This window comes from Salmo salar, chromosome ssa18 (genome assembly GCF_905237065.1).
Source record: "Salmo salar chromosome ssa18, Ssal_v3.1, whole genome shotgun sequence".
Taxonomy (NCBI): domain Eukaryota; kingdom Metazoa; phylum Chordata; class Actinopteri; order Salmoniformes; family Salmonidae; genus Salmo; species Salmo salar.
In genome coordinates, this window is record NC_059459.1 from 82,674,063 (window position 1) to 82,695,793 (window position 21,731).

General features: G+C 41.0%; 1 protein-coding gene across 4 annotated transcripts in view; it reads right to left on the bottom strand.

Moving 5' to 3' along the window:
- Positions 1–21,731, bottom strand: part of LOC106593507 (RPA-related protein RADX) — a 62,027-nt gene that overhangs the window by 15,481 nt on the left and 24,815 nt on the right. For 3 of the 4 annotated variants that reach the window (XM_045701718.1, XM_045701716.1, XM_045701715.1), the window contains 4 exons: positions 15,654–15,779; positions 13,209–13,301; positions 12,676–12,849; positions 1,597–1,721 (listed from right to left, as the gene is read on the bottom strand). In XM_045701718.1, the coding sequence (XP_045557674.1) occupies positions 1,597–1,721; positions 12,676–12,849; positions 13,209–13,301; positions 15,654–15,779 (518 nt within the window). The remainder of the gene's footprint in view (positions 1–1,596; positions 1,722–12,675; positions 12,850–13,208; positions 13,302–15,653; positions 15,780–21,731) is intronic. The other variant, XM_045701717.1, reaches the window with a different exon arrangement.

Genomic DNA, 21,731 nt, shown 5'->3' on the forward strand with positions numbered 1-21,731 from the left:
TTTAGAGTTTTGTTGATGCCATGACTTGGCGGGTAGCTGTATAGCTTAGCATTGATGGCTGAACTCTGTACTCAGAATATTGAACAATGTGTTTTCTCCGTAAAGTTATTTTGAAATCTGACACAGCGGTTGCATTAAGAAGTAGTGTATCTATAATTCTTTAAATAAATGTTATATATTTTGTCAACGTTTATGATGAGTATTTCTGTAAATTAATGCGCACATTCACCAGAAGTTTTGGGAGGCAAACATTTTCTGAACATCCCACGCCAATGTAAAATGCTGTTTTTGGATATAAATATGAACTTGATCGAACAAAACATACATGTATTGTGTAACATGATGTCTACCCTATTCTTTCCCCAGTCATTTTCTCCATACTGTAGGAATGGCTGAACCAACCAGAGGTTAACAACCTGGCTAGCTAACCCTTCTCCGTACTGTAGGAATGGCTGAACCAACCAGAGGTTAACAACCTGGCTAGCTAACCCTTCTCCATACTGTAGGAATGGCTGAACCAACCAGAGGTTAACAACCTGGCTAGCTAACCCTTCTCCGTACTGTAGGAATGGCTGAACCAACCAGAGGTTAACAACCTGGCTAGCTAACCCTTCTCCGTACTGTAGGAATGGCTGAACCAACCAGAGGTTAACAACCTGGCTAGCTAACCCTTCTCCGTACTGTAGGAATGGCTGAACCAACCAGAGGTTAACAACCTGGCTAGCTAACCCTTCTCCGTACTGTAGGAATGGCTGAACCAACCAGAGGTTAACAACCTGGCTAGCTAACCCTTCTCCGTACTGTAGGAATGGCTGAACCAACCAGAGGTTAACAACCTGGCTAGCTAACCCTTCTCCGTACTGTAGGAATGGCTGAACCAACCAGAGGTTAACAACCTGGCTAGCTAACCCTTCTCCGTACTGTAGGAATGGCTGAACCAACCAGAGGTTAACAACCTGGCTAGCTAACCCTTCTCCGTACTGTAGGAATGGCTGAACCAACCAGAGGTTAACAACCTGGCTAGCTAACCCTTCTCCGTACTGTAGGAATGGCTGAACCAACCAGAGGTTAACAACCTGGCTAGCTAACCCTTCTCCGTACTGTAGGAATGGCTGAACCAACCAGAGGTTAACAACCTGGCTAGCTAACCCTTCTCCATACTGTAGGAATGGCTGAACCAACCAGAGGTTAACAACCTGGCTAGCTAACCCTTCTCCATACTGTAGGAATGGCTGAACCAACCAGAGGTTAACAACCTGGCTAGCTAACCCTTCTCCATACTGTAGGAATGGCTGAACCAACCAGAGGTTAACAACCTGGCTAGCTAACCCTTCTCCATACTGTAGGAATGGCTGAACCAACCAGAGGTTAACAACCTGGCTAGCTAACCCTTCTCCGTACTGTAGGAATGGCTGAACCAACCAGAGGTTAACAACCTGGCTAGCTAACCCTTCTCCGTACTGTAGGAATGGCTGAACCAACCAGAGGTTAACAACCTGGCTAGCTAACCCTTCTCCGTACTGTAGGAATGGCTGAACCAACCAGAGGTTAACAACCTGGCTAGCTACTGTAGGAATGTTGGTGTGCGTTAGTTACCATTCCTTTACGGCAGTGAGTAACCATGGTGACGGTTGCCTGGATACAGAAGCTGCGTCTCTCTCTGTACTGAAGTCGCTCCGCCTCCCACTTAAGCTCCGCCCCCCTCAGCAGGCCAAGTTCACCTTGCACACACACACACACACACACACACACACACACACACAGAGAGATGACCATGTAAAATGAACATAAATATAAACACATTTCACTGTGAGGTCTACTACACCTGTTGTATTCAGCATTTCACTGTGAGGTCTACTACACCTGTTGTATTCAGCATTTCACTGTGAGGTCTACTACACCTGTTGTATTCAGCATTTCACTGTGAGGTCTACTACACCTGTTGTATTCAGCATTTCACTGTGAGGTCTACTACACCTGTTGTATTCAGCATTTCACTGTAAGGTCTACTACACCTGTTGTATTCAGCATTTCACTGTAAGGTCTACCTACACCTGTTGTATTCAGCATTTCACTGTGAGGTCTACACCTGTTGTATTCAGCATTTCACTGTAAGGTCTACTACACCTGTTGTATTCAGCATTTCACTGTGAGGTCTACTACACCTGTTGTATTCAGCATTTCACTGTAAGGTCTACTACACCTGTTGTATTCAGCATTTCACTGTAAGGTCTACTACACCTGTTGTATTCAGCATTTCACTGTGAGGTCTACTACACCTGTTGTATTCAGCATTTCACTGTGAGGTCTACTACACCTGTTGTATTCAGCATTTCACTGTAAGGTCTACTACACCTGTTGTATTCAGCATTTCACTGTGAGGTCTACTACACCTGTTGTATTCAGCATTTCACTGTAAGGTCTACTACACCTGTTGTATTCAGCATTTCACTGTGAGGTCTACACCTGTTGTATTCAGCATTTCACTGTGAGGTCTACTACACCTGTTGTATTCAGCATTTCACTGTAAGGTCTACTACACCTGTTGTATTCAGCATTTCACTGTAAGGTCTACTACACCTGTTGTATTCAGCATTTCACTGTGAGGTCTACTACACCTGTTGTATTCAGCATTTCACTGTGAGGTCTACACCTGTTGTATTCAGCATTTCACTGTGAGGTCTACTACACCTGTTGTATTCAGCATTTCACTGTGAGGTCTACTACACCTGTTGTATTCAGCATTTCACTGTGAGGTCTACTACACCTGTTGTATTCAGCATTTCACTGTGAGGTCTACTACACCTGTTGTATTCAGCATTTCACTGTGAGGTCTACTACACCTGTTGTATTCAGCATTTCACTGTGAGGTCTACTACACCTGTTGTATTCAGCATTTCACTGTGAGGTCTACTACACCTGTTGTATTCAGCATTTCACTGTAAGGTCTACTACACCTGTTGTATTCAGCATTTCACTGTGAGGTCTACTACACCTGTTGTATTCAGCATTTCACTGTGAGGTCTACTACACAGTCAACTAACCTGGTTAGCTAACCCTGGTTAACCTATAAACACAGTCAACTAACCTGGTTAACCTATAAACACAGTCAACTAACCTGGTTAACTTATAAACACAGTCAACTAACCTGGTTAACCTATAAACACAGTCAACTAACCTGGTTAACCTATAAACACAGTCAACTAACCTGGTTAACCTATAAACACAGTCAACTAACCTGGTTAACCTATAAACACAGTCAACTAAACTGGTTAAACTATAAACACAGTCAACTAACCTGGTTAACCTATAAACACAGTCAACTAACCTGGTTAACCTATAAACACAGTCAACTAACCTGGTTAACCAATCAACTAACCTGGTTAACCTATAAACACAGTCAACTAACCTGGTTAACCTATAAACACAGTCAACTAACCTGGTTAACCTATAAACACAGTCAACTAACCTGGTTAAACTACTGTATAAACACAGTCAACTAACCTGGTTAAACTATAAACACAGTCAACTAACCTTGTTAAACTACTGTATAAACACAGTCAACTAACCTGGTTAACCTATAAACACAGTCAACTAACCTGGTTAACCTATAAACACAGTCAACTAACCTGGTTAAACTATAAACACAGTCAACTAACCTGGTTAAACTATAAACACAGTCAACTAACCTGGTTAAACTATAAACACAGTCAACTAACCTGGTTAAACTATAAACACAGTCAACTAACCTGGTTAACCTATAAACACAGTCAACTAACCTGGTTAAACTATAAACACAGTCAACTAACCTGGTTAAACTATAAACACAGTCAACTAACCTGGTTAACCTAAAAACACAGTCAACTAACCTGGTTAACCTATAAACACAGTCAACTAACCTTGTTAAACTACTGTATAAACACAGTCAACTAACCTGGTTAAACTATAAACACAGTCAACTAACCTGGTTAAACTATAAACACAGTCAACTAACCTGGTTAAACTACTGTATAAACACAGTCAACTAACCTGGTTAACCTATAAACACAGTCAACTAACCTGGTTAAACTACTGTATAAACACAGTCAACTAACCTGGTTAAACTGTAAACACAGTCAACTAACCTGGTTAAACTGTAAACACAGTCAACTAACCTGGTTAAACTGTAAACACAGTCAACTAACCTGGTTAAACTGTAAACACAGTCAACTAACCTGGTTAACCTATAAACACAGTCAACTAACCTGGTTAACCTATAAACACAGTCAACTAACCTGGTTAACCTATAAACACAGTCAACTAACCTGGTTAAACTATAAACACAGTCAACTAACCTGGTTAACCTATCAACTAACCTGGTTAACCTATCAACTAACCTGGTTAACCTATAAACACAGTCAACTAACCTGGTTAACCTATAAACACAGTCAACTAACCTGGTTAAACTATAAACACAGTCAACTAACCTGGTTAACCTATAAACACAGTCAACTAAACTGGTTAAACTACTGTATAAACACAGTCAACTAACCTGGTTAAACTATAAACACAGTCAACTAACCTGGTTAAACTATAAACACAGTCAACTAACCTTGTTAAACTAGTGTATAAACACAGTCAACTAACCTGGTTAAACTACTGTATAAACACAGTCAACTAACCTGGTTAAACTATAAACACAGTCAACTAACCTTGTTAAACTACTGTATAAACACAGTCAACTAACCTGGTTAAACTATAAACACAGTCAACTAACCTGGTTAACCTATAAACACAGTCAACTAACCTGGTTAACCTATAAACACAGTCAACTAACCTGGTTAACCTATAAACACAGTCAACTAACCTGGTTAACCTATAAACACGGTCAACTAACCTGGTTAACCTATAAACACGGTCAACTAACCTGGTTCACCTATAAACACGGTCAACTAACCTGGTTAACCTATAAACACAGTCAACTAACCTGGTTAAACTATAAACACAGTCAACTAACCTGGTTAACCTATAAACACAGTCAACTAAACTGGTTAAACTACTGTATAAACACAGTCAACTAACCTGGTTAAACTACTGTATAAAAACAGTCAACTAACCTGGTTAAACTATAAACACAGTCAACTAACCTGGTTAAACTATAAACACAGTCAACTAACCTTGTTAAACTAGTGTATAAACACAGTCAACTAACCTGGTTAAACTACTGTATAAACACAGTCAACTAACCTGGTTAAACTATAAACACAGTCAACTAACCTTGTTAAACTACTGTATAAACACAGTCAACTAACCTGGTTAAACTATAAACACAGTCAACTAACCTGGTTAACCTATAAACACAGTTAACTAACCTGGTTAACCTATAAACACAGTTAACTAACCTGGTTAACCTATAAACACAGTCAACTAACCTGGTTAAACTATAAACACAGTCAACTAACCTGGTTAACCTATAAACACAGTCAACTAACCTGGTTAACCTATAAACACAGTCAACTAACCTGGTTAACCTATAAACACAGTCAACTAACCTGGTTAAACTATAAACACAGTCAACTAACCTGGTTAAACTATAAACACAGTTAACTAACCTGGTTAAACTACTGTATAAAAACAGTCAACTAACCTGGTTAAACTATAAATACAGTCAACTAACCTGGTTAAACTATAAATACAGTCAACTAACCTGGTTAAACTATAAACACAGTCAACTAACCTTGTTAAACTACTGTATAAACACAGTCAACTAACCTTGTTAAACTACTGTATAAACACAGTCAACTAACCTTGTTAAACTACTGTATAAACACAGTCAACTAACCTGGTTAAACTATAAACACAGTCAACTAACCTGGTTAACCTATAAACACAGTCAACTAACCTGGTTAACCTATAAACACAGTTAACTAACCTGGTTAACCTATAAACACAGTTAACTAACCTGGTTAACCTATAAACACAGTTAACTAACCTGGTTAACCTATAAACACAGTCAACTAACCTGGTTAAACTATAAACACAGTCAACTAACCTGGTTAACCTATAAACACAGTCAACTAACCTGGTTAACCTATAAACACAGTCAACTAACCTGGTTAACCTATAAACACAGTCAACTAACCTGGTTAAACTATAAACACAGTCAACTAACCTGGTTAACCTATAAACAGAGTCAACTAACCTGGTTAAACTATAAACACAGTTAACTAACCTGGTTAAACTACTGTATAAACACAGTTAACTAACCTGGTTAAACTACTGTATAAACACAGTCAACTAACCTGGTTAAACTATAAACACAGTCAACTAACCTGGTTAACCTATAAACACAGTCAACTAACCTGGTTAACCTATAAACACAGTCAACTAACCTGGTTAACCTATAAACACAGTCAACTAACCTGGTTAACCTATAAACACAGTCAACTAACCTGGTTAAACTACTGTATAAACACAGTCAACTAACCTGGCTAAACTACTGTATAAACACAGTCAACTAACCTGGTTAAACTATAAACACAGTCAACTAACCTGGTTAACCTATAAACACAGTCAACTAACCTTGTTAAACTACTGTATAAACACAGTCAACTAACCTGGTTAAACTATAAACACAGTCAACTAACCTGGTTAAACTATAAACACAGTCAACTAACCTGGTTAACCTATAAACACAGTCAACTAACCTGGTTAACCTATAAACACAGTCAACTAACCTGGTTAACCTATAAACACAGTCAACTAACCTGGTTAACCTATAAACACAGTCAACTAACCTGGTTAACCTATAAACACAGTCAACTAACCTGGTTAACCTATAAACACAGTCAACTAACCTGGTTAACCTATAAACACAGTCAACTAACCTGGTTAACTATAAACTAACCTGGTTAACCTATAAACACAGTCAACTAACCTGGTTAACTATAAACTAACCTGGTTAACCTATAAACACAGTCAACTAACCTGGTTAACTATAAACTAACCTGGTTAACCTATACACACAGTCAACTAACCTGGTTAAACTATAAACACAGTCAACTAACCTGGTTAACCTATAAACACAGTCAACTAACCTGGTTAACCTATAAACACAGTCAACTAACCTGGTTAACCTATCAACTAACCTGGTTAACCTATAAACACAGTCAACTAACCTGGTTAACATATAAACACAGTCAACTAACCTGGTTAAACTATAAACACAGTCAACTAACCTGGTTAAACTATAAACACAGTCAACTAACCTGGTTAAACTATAAACACAGTCAACTAACCTGGTTAACCTATAAACACAGTCAACTAACCTGGTTAACCTATAAACACAGTCAACTAACCTGGTTAACCTATAAACACAGTCAACTAACCTGGTTAACCTATAAACACAGTCAACTAACCTGGTTAACCTATCAACTAACCTGGTTAACCTATCAACTAACCTGGTTAACCTATAAACACAGTCAACTGACCTGGTTAACCTATAAACACAGTCAACTAACCTGGTTAACCTATAAACACAGTCAACTAACCTGGTTAAACTATAAACACAGTCAACTAACCTGGTTAAACTATAAACACAGTCAACTAACCTTGTTAAACTAGTGTATAAACACAGTCAACTAACCTGGTTAAACTACTGTATAAACACAGTCAACTAACCTGGTTAAACTATAAACACAGTAAACTAACCTTGTTAAACTACTGTATAAACACAGTCAACTAACCTGGTTAAACTATAAACACAGTCAACTAACCTGGTTAACCTATAAACACAGTTAACTAACCTGGTTAACCTATAAAGACAGTTAACTAACCTGGTTAACCTATAAACACAGTCAACTAACCTGGTTAAACTATAAACACAGTCAACTAACCTGGTTAACCTATAAACACAGTCAACTAACCTGGTTAACCTATAAACACAGTCAACTAACCTGGTTAAACTATAAACACAGTCAACTAACCTGGTTAACCTATAAACAGAGTCAACTAACCTGGTTAAACTATAAACACAGTTAACTAACCTGGTTAAACTACTGTATAAAAACAGTCAACTAACCTGGTTAAACTATAAATACAGTCAACTAACCTGGTTAAACTATAAACACAGTCAACTAACCTTGTTAAACTAGTGTATAAACACAGTCAACTAACCTGGTTAAACTACTGTATAAACACAGTCAACTAACCTTGTTAAACTACTGTATAAACACAGTCAACTAACCTGGTTAAACTATAAACACAGTCAACTAACCTGGTTAAACTATAAACACAGTCAACTAACCTGGTTAACCTATAAACACAGTTAACTAACCTGGTTAACCTATAAACACAGTTAACTAACCTGGTTAACCTATAAACACAGTTAACTAACCTGGTTAACCTATAAACACAGTCAACTAACCTGGTTAAACTATAAACACAGTCAACTAACCTGGTTAACCTATAAACACAGTCAACTAACCTGGTTAACCTATAAACACAGTCAACTAACCTGGTTAACCTATAAACACAGTCAACTAACCTGGTTAAACTATAAACACAGTCAACTAACCTGGTTAACCTATAAACAGAGTCAACTAACCTGGTTAAACTATAAACACAGTTAACTAACCTGGTTAAACTACTGTATAAACACAGTCAACTAACCTGGTTAACCTATAAACACAGTCAACTAACCTGGTTAACCTATAAACACAGTCAACTAACCTGGTTAACCTATAAACACAGTCAACTAACCTGGTTAACCTATAAACACAGTCAACTAACCTGGTTAACCTATAAACACAGTCAACTAAACTGGTTAAACTATAAACACAGTCAACTAACCTGGTTAACCTATAAACACAGTCAACTAACCTGGTTAAACTACTGTATAAACACAGTCAACTAACCTGGCTAAACTACTGTATAAACACAGTCAACTAACCTGGTTAAACTATAAACACAGTCAACTAACCTGGTTAACCTATAAACACAGTCAACTAACCTTGTTAAACTACTGTATAAACACAGTCAACTAACCTGGTTAACCTATAAACACAGTCAACTAACCTGGTTAACCTATCAACTAACCTGGTTAACCTATCAACTAACCTGGTTAACCTATCAACTAACCTGGTTAACCTATAAACACAGTCAACTGACCTGGTTAACCTATAAACACAGTCAACTAACCTGGTTAACCTATAAACACAGTCAACTAACCTGGTTAAACTATAAACACAGTCAACTAACCTGGTTAAACTATAAACACAGTCAACTAACCTTGTTAAACTAGTGTATAAACACAGTCAACTAACCTGGTTAAACTACTGTATAAACACAGTCAACTAACCTGGTTAAACTATAAACACAGTCAACTAACCTTGTTAAACTACTGTATAAACACAGTCAACTAACCTGGTTAAACTATAAACACAGTCAACTAACCTGGTTAACCTATAAACACAGTTAACTAACCTGGTTAACCTATAAACACAGTTAACTAACCTGGTTAACCTATAAACACAGTCAACTAACCTGGTTAAACTATAAACACAGTCAACTAACCTGGTTAACCTATAAACACAGTCAACTAACCTGGTTAACCTATAAACACAGTCAACTAACCTGGTTAACCTATAAACAGTCAACTAACCTGGTTAAACTATAAACACAGTCAACTAACCTGGTTAACCTATAAACAGAGTCAACTAACCTGGTTAAACTATAAACACAGTTAACTAACCTGGTTAAACTACTGTATAAAAACAGTCAACTAACCTGGTTAAACTATAAATACAGTCAACTAACCTGGTTAAACTATAAACACAGTCAACTAACCTTGTTAAACTAGTGTATAAACACAGTCAACTAACCTTGTTAAACTACTGTATAAACACAGTCAACTAACCTGGTTAACCTATAAACACAGTCAACTAACCTGGTTAACCTATCAACTAACCTGGTTAACCTATCAACTAACCTGGTTAACCTATCAACTAACCTGGTTAACCTATAAACACAGTCAACTGACCTGGTTAACCTATAAACACAGTCAACTAACCTGGTTAACCTATAAACACAGTCAACTAACCTGGTTAAACTATAAACACAGTCAACTAACCTGGTTAAACTATAAACACAGTCAACCAACCTTGTTAAACTAGTGTATAAACACAGTCAACTAACCTGGTTAAACTACTGTATAAACACAGTCAACTAACCTGGTTAAACTATAAACACAGTCAACTAACCTTGTTAAACTACTGTATAAACACAGTCAACTAACCTGGTTAAACTATAAACACAGTCAACTAACCTGGTTAACCTATAAACACAGTTAACTAACCTGGTTAACCTATAAACACAGTTAACTAACCTGGTTAACCTATAAACACAGTCAACTAACCTGGTTAAACTATAAACACAGTCAACTAACCTGGTTAACCTATAAACACAGTCAACTAACCTGGTTAACCTATAAACACAGTCAACTAACCTGGTTAACCTATAAACAGTCAACTAACCTGGTTAAACTATAAACACAGTCAACTAACCTGGTTAACCTATAAACAGAGTCAACTAACCTGGTTAAACTATAAACACAGTTAACTAACCTGGTTAAACTACTGTATAAAAACAGTCAACTAACCTGGTTAAACTATAAATACAGTCAACTAACCTGGTTAAACTATAAACACAGTCAACTAACCTTGTTAAACTAGTGTATAAACACAGTCAACTAACCTGGTTAAACTACTGTATAAACACAGTCAACTAACCTTGTTAAACTACTGTATAAACACAGTCAACTAACCTTGTTAAACTACTGTATAAACACAGTCAACTAACCTGGTTAAACTATAAACACAGTCAACTAACCTGGTTAACCTATAAACACAGTTAACTAACCTGGTTAACCTATAAACACAGTTAACTAACCTGGTTAACCTATAAACACAGTTAACTAACCTGGTTAACCTATAAACACAGTCAACTAACCTGGTTAAACTATAAACACAGTCAACTAACCTGGTTAACCTATAAACACAGTCAACTAACCTGGTTAACCTATAAACACAGTCAACTAACCTGGTTAACCTATAAACACAGTCAACTAACCTGGTTAAACGTATAAACACAGTCAACTAACCTGGTTAACCTATAAACAGAGTCAACTAACCTGGTTAAACTATAAACACAGTTAACTAACCTGGTTAAACTACTGTATAAACACAGTCAACTAACCTGGGTAAACTATAAACACAGTCAACTAACCTGGTTAACCTATAAACACAGTCAACTAACCTGGTTAACCTATAAACACAGTCAACTAACCTGGTTAACCTATAAACACAGTCAACTAACCTGGTTAACCTATAAACACAGTCAACTAAACTGGTTAAACTATAAACACAGTCAACTAACCTGGTTAAACTACTGTATAAACACAGTCAACTAACCTGGTTAAACTACTGTATAAACACAGTCAACTAACCTGGCTAAACTACTGTATAAACACAGTCAACTAACCTGGTTAAACTATAAACACAGTCAACTAACCTGGTTAACCTATAAACACAGTCAACTAACCTTGTTAAACTACTGTATAAACACAGTCAACTAACCTGGTTAAACTATAAACACAGTCAACTAACCTGGTTAAACTATAAACACAGTCAACTAACCTGGTTAAACTATAAACACAGTCAACTAACCTGGTTAACCTATAAACACAGTCAACTAACCTGGTTAACCTATAAACACAGTCAACTAACCTGGTTAACCTATAAACACAGTCAACTAACCTGGTTAACCTATAAACACAGTCAACTAACCTGGTTAACCTATAAACACAGTCAACTAACCTGGTTAACTATAAACTAACCTGGTTAACCTATAAACACAGTCAACTAACCTGGTTAACTATAAACTAACCTGGTTAACCTATAAACACAGTCAACTAACCTGGTTAACTATAAACTAACCTGGTTAACCTATACACACAGTCAACTAACCTGGTTAAACTATAAACACAGTCAACTAACCTGGTTAACCTATAAACACAGTCAACTAACCTGGTTAACCTATAAACACAGTCAACTAACCTGGTTAACCTATCAACTAACCTGGTTAACCTATAAACACAGTCAACTAACCTGGTTAACATATAAACACAGTCAACTAACCTGGTTAACCTATAAACACAGTCAACTAACCTGGTTAAACTATAAACACAGTCAACTAACCTGGTTAACCTATAAACACAGTCAACTAACCTGGTTAACCTATAAACACAGTCAACTAACCTGGTTAACCTATAAACACAGTCAACTAACCTGGTTAACCTATAAACACAGTCAACTAACCTGGTTAACCTATAAACACAGTCAACTAACCTGGTTAACCTATCAACTAACCTGGTTAACCTATCAACTAACCTGGTTAACCTATAAACACAGTCAACTGACCTGGTTAACCTATAAACACAGTCAACTAACCTGGTTAACCTATAAACACAGTCAACTAACCTGGTTAAACTATAAACACAGTCAACTAACCTGGTTAACCTATAAACACAGTCAACTAACCTGGTTAACCTATAAACACAGTCAACTAACCTGGTTAACCTATAAACACAGTCAACTAACCTGGTTAACCTATCAACTAACCTGGTTAAACCAGTCATACCTTTTCTGTTCTTCATGAAGGCATCCAGTGAGACGGGAGGGGGCGGGTAGATGAAGTATCCACCAACCACAGCCCTGCTCAGCACCTGTCTGTCATCCACGCTCCGCAGCCATTGGACAAACTGACGCACTGGGCGGAGCTTCCTGTAGGGCATCACTGAGTGGTGGCCAGAACCTAGAGGTTAACCAATCAGCATCAAGAACTGGCAGGGACTCTGTACAGTAGACCTGTCTGTAGGTAGTGTGTGTGTGTGTGTGTGTGTGTGTGTGTGTGTGTGTGTGTGTTGGTGTGATGGTGTGATGGTGTGATGGTGTGTGTGTGTGTGTGTGTGTGTGTGTGTGTGTGTGTGTGTGTGTGTGTGTGTGTGTGTGTGTGTGTGTGTGTGTGTGTGTGTGTGTGTGTGTGTGTGTGTGTGTGTGTGTGTGTGTGTGTGTGTGTGTGTGTGTGTGTGTGTGTGTGTGTGTGTGTGTGTGTGTGTGTGTGTGTGTGTGTGTGTGTGTGTGTGTGTGTGTGTGTGTGTGTGTGTGTGTTACCTGTGCAGTAGATCTGTGTGTAGGTAGTGTTGGTGAGGTAACAGCAGGATGAATCTCTGACTATTTGGAGTCTGGTACACACCACTACAGATACTACAGAGAGACACAGAGAGACACAGAGAGAGACAGAGAGACAGAGACACAGAGAGACAGAGACACAGAGACACAGAGACAGAGAGAGACAGAGAGACAGAGAGACAGAGAGACACAGAGACACAGAGAGACAGAGAGACACAGAGACACAGAGACAGAGAGACAGAGAGACACAGAGAGACAGAGAGAGAGAGACACAGAGAGACAGAATCAACCAGAGAGAGAGAAGAGAGGGGAGGAGAGAGGAGAGGGAGAGAGAGAAGAGAGGGAGAGAGAGAAGAGAGGAGAGAGAGAAGAGAGGGGAGGAAAGAGAAGAGAGAGGGAGGAGAGAGAGAGAGACAAAAAAAATGGTAAATCCATAAAAGGTCCATCTAGACACCGTTTCCAAGCAACTATACATACAGAACCTAAACATCAGCACCACAACTGGATAAAAATACTTGAATCAGTTGTAGAACCCATTGCCCTTTATGGTTGTGAGGTCTGGGGTCCGCTCACCAACCAAGAATTCACTAAATGGGACAAACACCAAATTGAGACTTGAATTGAAAATATCCTCCATGTACAACGTAAAACACCAAATAATGCAGAGCAGAATTAGGCCGATACCCGCTAATTATCAAAATCCAGAAAAGAGCCGTTAAATTCTACAACCACCTAAAAGGAAGCGATTCCCAAACCTTCCATAACAAAGCCATCACCTACAGAGAGATGAACCTGGAGAAGAGTCCCCTAAGCTAGCTGGTCCTGGGGCTCTGTTCACAAACACAAACAGACCCCACAGAGCCCCAGGACAGCAACACAATTAGACCCAAACAAATCATGAGAAAACAAAAAGATAATTACTTGACACATTCGAAAGAATTTAACAAAAAAAACGGCGCAAACTACAATGCTATTTGGCCCTAAACAGAGTGTACAGTCGTGGCAAAAAGTTTTGAGAATGACACAAATATTAATTTCCACAAAGTTTGCTGCTTCAGTGTCTTCAGATATTTTTGTCAGATGTTACTATGGAACACTGAAGTATAATTAAAGGCATTTCATAAGTGTCAAAGGCTTTTATTGACAATGACATGAAGTTGATGCAAAGAGTCAATATTTGCAGTGTTGACCCTTCTTTTTCAAGACCTCTGCAATCCGCCCTGGCAGGCTGTCAATTAACTTCTGGAGCACATCCTGACTGATAGCAGCCCACTATTGCATAATCAATGCTTGGAGTTTGTCAGAATTTGTGGGTTTTTGTTTGTCCACCCGCCTCTTGAGGATTGACCAATTTAATTAAGGTCTGGGGAGTTTCCTGGCCATGGACCAAAATATCGATGTTTTGTTCCCGAGCCACTTAGTTATATTGCCTATGGCGGTGTATATGGGAAAGGCATTGTTCGTCAAAACTGTGGATGTTGGGAGAGGCTTGGAGGATGTGTTGGTACCATTCTTTATTCATGGCTGTGTTCTTAGGCCAAATTGTGAGTGAGCCCACTCCCTTGGCTGAGAAGCAACCCCACACATGAATGGTCTCAGGATGCTTTACTGTAGGCATGACACAGGACTGGTGGTAGCGCTCACCTTGCCTTCTCCGGACAAGCTTTTTCCGTGCCCCAAACAATCGGAAAGGGGATTCATCAGAGGAAATGACTTTACCCCAGTCCGTCCAATCCCTGCCTTTTGCAGAATATCAGTCTGTCCCTGATGTTTTTCCTGGAGTGAAGTGGCGTCTTTGCTGCCCTTCTTGACACCAGGCCATCCTCCAAAAGTCTTCGCCTCACTGTGCATGCAGATGCACTCACACCTGCCTGCTGCCATTCCTGAGCAAGCTCTGTACTGGTGGTGCCCCGATCCCGCAGCTGAATCAACTTTAGGAGACGGTCCTGGCGCTTGCTGGACTTTCTTGGGCGCCCTGAAGCCTTCTTCACAACAATTGAACCGCTCTCCTTGAAGTTCTTGACGATCCGATAAATGGTTGATTTAGGTGCAATCTTACTGGCAGCAATATCCTTGCCTGTGAAGCCCTTTTTGTACAAAGAAATGATGATGGCACATGTTTCCTTGCAGGTGATCTCCAGCCTTGTCAGAGCGATTTTAACATACGTTTCCATGCCGATACAGAGCGATTTTAACATGTGTTTCCATGCCGATAAAGCCCCTTGAATTGAACTGAGAGAGAGATAGAGGGAAAGAGGGAGAGAGTTGAGGGGGAGGTTAGTAGACTATAGGATGAGTCCGTGTCCGTGTGTGTGTGTGCAGTATCTCACGTGGGAGTATCTTGTTGTTGTGTGTGTGTGTGTGTGTGTGTGTGTGTGTGTGTGTGTGTGTGTGTGTGTGTGTGTGTGTGTGTGTGCAGTATCTCACGTGGGAGTATCTTGTTGTGCGTCTCTGGTTGAGACGTTGAGAAGAGCTTTATCATGATTGGTTGATCAGAAGTCCCGTCCTCCAATCGGAGCCACCGATACTCCAACAGCTCTTTACCCTGTCCATCTGCACGAGGAAGACATCATCGTCACCACCACCAGTGTCATGACTCTCCTGTGAGGATCAGGTTACAGTGGGTTGTCTGTCTGTCTGTCTGACTGTCTGTCTGTCTATGTTCCTTTCTGTCTGTCTGTCTGTCTATGTTCCTTTCTGTCTGTCTGTCTATGTTCCTGTCTGTCTGTCTGTCTGTCTATGTTCCTGTCTGTCTGTCTGTCTATGTTCCTGTCTGTCTCTGTCTCTCTCTCTCTCTCAGAGGGGGAGGGAGAGCGGGAAGTGAACTGTTTTATGGCGGTCGTAAAATACGCCGCCCTTATGCTCTGTAGTGAAATACGCTGCCCCTATGCTCTGTAGTGAAGTACGCTGGCCCTATGCTCTGTAGTGAAATACGCTGGCCCTATGCTCTGTAGTGAAGTACGCTGGCCCTATGCTCTGTAGTGAAGTACGCTGGCCCTATGCTCTGTAGTGAAATACGCTGGCCCTATGCTCTGTAGTGAAATACACTGCCCCTATGCTCTGTAGTGAAATACGCCGCCCTTATGCTCTGTAGTGAAATACGCTGCCCCTATGCTCTGTAGTGAAGTACGCTGGCCCTATGCACTGTAGTGAAATACGCTGCCCCTATGCTCTGTAGTGAAGTACGCTGCCCCTATGCTCTGTAGTGAAATACGCTGCCCCTATGCTCTGTAGTGAAATACGCCGCCCTTATGCTCTGTAGTGAAATACGCTGCCCCTATGCTCTGTAGTGAAGTACGCTGCCCCTATGCTCTGTAGTGAAATACGCTGCCCCTATGCTCTGTAGTGAAATACGCCGCCCTTATGCTCTGTAGTGAAATACGCTGCCCCTATGCTCTGTAGTGAAGTACGCTGCCCCTATGCTCTGTAGTGAAGTACGCTGCCCCTATGCTCTGTAGTGAAATACGCTGGCCCTATGCTCTGTAGTGAAGTACGCTGCCCCTATGCTCTGTAGTGAAGTACGCTGCCCCTATGCTCTGTAGTGAAATACGCTGCCCCTATGCTCTGTAGTGAAATACGCTGCCCCTATGCTCTGTAGTGAAATACGCTGCCCCTATGCACTGTAGTGAAATACGCTGCCCCTATGCTCTGTAGTGAAATACACTGCCCCTATGCTCTGTAGTGAAATACACTGCCCCTATGCACTGTAGTGAAATACGCTGGCCCTATGCTCTGTAGTGAAGTACGCTGCCCCTATGCACTGTAGTGAAGTACGCTGCCCCTATGCACTGTAGTGAAGTACGCTGCCCCTATGCACTGTAGTGAAGTACGCTGCCCCTATGCACTGTAGTGAAGTACGCTGGCCCTATGCTCTGTAGTGAAATACGCTGGCCCTATGCTCTGTAGTGAAGTACGCTGCCCCTATGCTCTGTAGTGAAATACGCTGGCCCTATGCTCTGTAGTGAAATACGCTGCCCCTATGCTCTGTAGTGAAACACGCTGCCCCTATGCTCTGTAGTGAAATACGCTGGCCCTATGCTCTGTAGTGAAGTACGCTGCCCCTATGCACTGTAGTGAAATACGCTGCCCCTATGCTCTGTAGTGAAACACGCTGCCCCTATGCTCTGTAGTGAAGTACGCTGCCCCTATGCACTGTAGTGAAATACACTGCCCCTATGCTCTGTAGTGAAACACGCTGCCCCTATGCTCTGTAGTGAAGTACGCTGCCCTTATGCTCTGTAGTGAAATACGCTGGCCCTATGCTCTGTAGTGAAATACGCTGGCCCTATGCTCTGTAGTGAAATACGCTGGCCCTATGCTCTGTAGTGAAGTACGCTGGCCCTATGCTCTGTAGTGAAGTACGCTGCCCCTATGCTCTGTAGTGAAGCACGCTGCCCCTATGCTCTGTAGTGTTCGAGATTGAAATGTAAACTGTGGAACACAGAGAGACACTTGGACATCAAAAGTTTGAATAATTAAACAATATTTCTATTTTTGAGAATGTGGGATATTTAAAGAACAATCCTGTCAAAGTTGTTTCAATTGGTGACCTCATGAAAAGACAAGAGACCCACATTACTGTATCTCTGTGTTTTCGATGATCAGATTCACATCTAGATGTTGGATAAAATGAATGACTGAATATGAAAGTACTTGTAAAAGATGTAATGTGGTGTCAACCTTCTAAATGACAAGTCAGTGGCCACGCCCCCGTGAGGCCAGACATCACGGAACCTCCCCTTTTCCCACAGAGTATAAAACCCACTTCCGACAAAATGTACATTAAGTCAGAGAACGCCGGGACAGTGTCCCCACGTTGGGATGGCTACAATTCTATAGGCCATTGGACCACGCAAACCACGGTGTAAGCTAAGGTTGCAAATAGTTTAATATCTAAGACCAGAAAATATGAAGTGGTAGCTACATGTTGAAATGGTTGGCACTACAACTCCACGCTGTGTGGCACTACAAGACCACACAGCGTGGAGCATTGGCTACACGGCTGGAAATGGTTCAACTCTGAGACTATAGATTCACTACAGAAGTAAGAAGTCGTAGGACGTCGAACTACCAGTGTGTAGCTGGAAATGTGCGAAGCCTAGGACAAGAATACAGGCAACCGCGGGAAACATCGATCATATGCGACAACATTGGGTACGCCTGACGTATCCATTATAAACACAACCCGAGACTTTCTGTCGTCTGACTCTCTCCAGCAGATGGACCACAGAGAGACATACACTCGTAAATATGTAAATTACAATTTATTTTCGAATGAGCGGTTGTTCATATTCAAAGTATTAGCAATTTCTATGAGTGTAGTTATCAGCTATGAGTGTCCCGCTCTTGAGCGGTCCCAAACCCCTTTCCTTTGTCTACCAAGCCGTCATATCAGTTTGGTCCGCTAGGGACTTTTTTCTTTGTATCATGTAGTAACCAATGTATGACCTATTTGTGTGTGTGTTGATGTAATTGTGTGATTGAATAAGTTAGTAAATAAATAAATAATTAAGCCCATTTATATATCGCTGATTCATGATTCTATGCTCGTGCAGATATCCAAGGGTTTGCGACGTTCAGTAAAGAGAACTGATGAGGTAATAATACATTAATAAGCGACTGTAATCGATAAGATACGAAAGTATCTAAAGAGAGTTATATTGGGGAAATTGACACTCTATAAACAACATGTTCCCGTGGTGCCCCCACTTCCTAAAGTTACATGATTAGTTAAATCGTGTAATTAAATTAAACATAGAGAATTGATTTGATAACATACAGTCTTCACATTTAATTAAAGTCAACGACGCGACACCAGTGACTTACCATTAGGCAGAAGCGGCAGATATCATCACCAGTGACTTACCATTAGGCAGAAGAGGGAGATATCATCACCAGTGACTTACCATTAGGCAGAAGAGGAGAGATATGATCACCAGTGACTTACCATTAGACAGAAGAGGAGAGATATGATCACCAGTGACTTACCATTAGACAGAAGAGGAGAGATATGATCACCAGTGACTTACCATTAGACAGAAGAGGAGAGATATCATCACCAGTGACTTACCATTAGGCAGAAGAGGAGAGATATGATCACCAGTGACTTACCATTAGGCAGAAGAGGCAGATATCATCACCAGTGACTTACCATTAGGCAGAAGAGGAGAGATATGATCACCAGTGACTTACCATTAGGCAGAAGAGGCAGATATCATCACCAGTGACTTACCATTAGGCAGAAGAGGAGAGATATGATCACCAGTGACTTACCATTAGGCAGAAGAGGCAGATATCATCACCAGTGACTTACCATTAGGCAGAAGAGGAGAGATATCATCACCAGTGACTTACCATTAGGCAGAAGAGGAGATATCATCACCAGTGACTTACCATTAGACAGAAGAGGCAGATATGATCACCAGTGACTTACCATTAGGCAGAAGAGGAGAGATATCATCACCAGTGACTTCTGCGCCGTTTGTGTTTGTTTGTTTGTTTATTGTTTGTAACTTGTTTTTTTAACTTATTTTTGTACATAATGCTGCTGCTACCGTCTCTTATGACCGAAAATAACCTCTAGAAATCAGGACTGCGATTCCTCACCACGGACTAGCAGAATCCTTCTTCTTCTTTCACGACTCTGACGAGCCCGAGGATATAAGGCTCCCTCGGGAACAGGCCCCGAACCCAGTGATCTGCGTGAAGAGGAGGCGGAGAAGGAGGGGCCGGAGAGCCGGCTGCCTTCTGAGGAGTCGGAGGCGATCGAATAAACCCCCCTCAATTCTGCTCGCAAACATGCAATCTTTGAACAATAAAATGGACAAGTTATTGGGAAGATTAAACTACCAACGGGACATTAAAAACTGTAACATCTTATGCTTCACGGAGTCGTGGCTGAACGACGACAACATCAACATATAACCATCGCTGGTTATATGCTGTACCGGCAGGATAGAACAGCGGCGTCTGGTAAGACAAGGGGTGGCGGTCTATGTATTTTTGTAAACAACAGCTGGTGCACGTTATCTAAGGAAGTTTCGAGCCCGCCTGAGGTAGAGTATCTCATAATAAGCTGTAGACCACACTACCTACCGAGAGAGTTTTCATCTATATTCTTTGTAGCTGTTTACATACCACCACAGTCAGAGGCTGGCACTAAGACAGCATTGAATGAGCTGTATTCCGCCATAAGCAAACAAGAAAACACTCACCCAGAGGCGGCGCTCCTAGTGGCCGGGGACTTTACTGCATGGAAACTTAAATCAGTTTTACCTCATTTCTATCAACATGTTAAAAGTGCAACCAGAGATAAAATAACTCTGGACCACCTATACTCCTATACACACACACACGGACTCAACACACAGAGATGCATACAAAGCTCTCCCTCGCCCTCCATTTGGCAAATCTGAAAATAATTATTTCCTCCCGATTCCGGCTTACAAGCAAAAATTAAAGCAGGAAGCACCAGTGACTAGGTCTATAAAAAAGTGGTCAGATGAAGCAGATGCTAAGCTACAGGACTGTTTTGCTAACACAGACTGGAATATGTTCCGGGATTCCTCCGATGGCATTGAGGAGTACACCACCTCAGTCATCGGCTTTATCAATAAGTGCATCGATGATTTCGTCCCCACAGTGACCGTACGTACATACCCCAACCAGAAGCATTGGATTACAGGCAACATCCGCACTGAGCTAAAGGCTAGAGCTGCCGCTTTCAAGGTGCGGGACTCTAACCCGGAAGCTTACAAGAAATCCCGCTATGCCCTGCGACGAACCATCACAGGCAAAGCGTCAATACAAGACTAAGATTGAATCATACAACACCGGCTCCGACGCTCGTCAGATGTGGCAGGGCTTGCAAACTATTACAGACTACAACGGGAAGCACAGCCGCGAGCTGCCCAGTGACACGAGCCTACCAGACGAGCTAAATTACTTCTATGCTCGCTTCGAGGCAAGCAACACTGAGGCATGCATGAGAGCAACAGCTGTTCCGGACGACTGTGTGATCACTCTCTCTGTAGCCGACGTGAGTAAGACCTTTAAACAGGTCAACATACACAAGGCTGCGGGGCCAGACGGATTACCAGGACGTGTGCTCAGAGCATTCGCTGACCAACTGGCAGGTGTCTTCACTGACATTTTCAACATGTCCCTGATTGAGTCTGTAATACCAACATGCTTCAAGCAGACCACCATAGTCCCTGTGCCCAAGAACACTAAGGTAACCTGCCTAAATCACTACAGACCCGTAGCACTCACGTCTGTAGACATGAAGTGCTTTGAAAGGTTGGTCATGGCTCACATCAACATTATCCCAGAAACCATAGACACACTCCAATTTGCATACCGCCCCAACAGATCCACAGATGATGCAGTCTCTATTGCACTCCACACTGCCCTTTCCCACCTGGACAAAAGGAACACCTACAGTAGAAATACCGGTATAGAGTCAGTGTGTGGGGGCTATATTAGCTAGTTGTTTAGGTTAGTTGA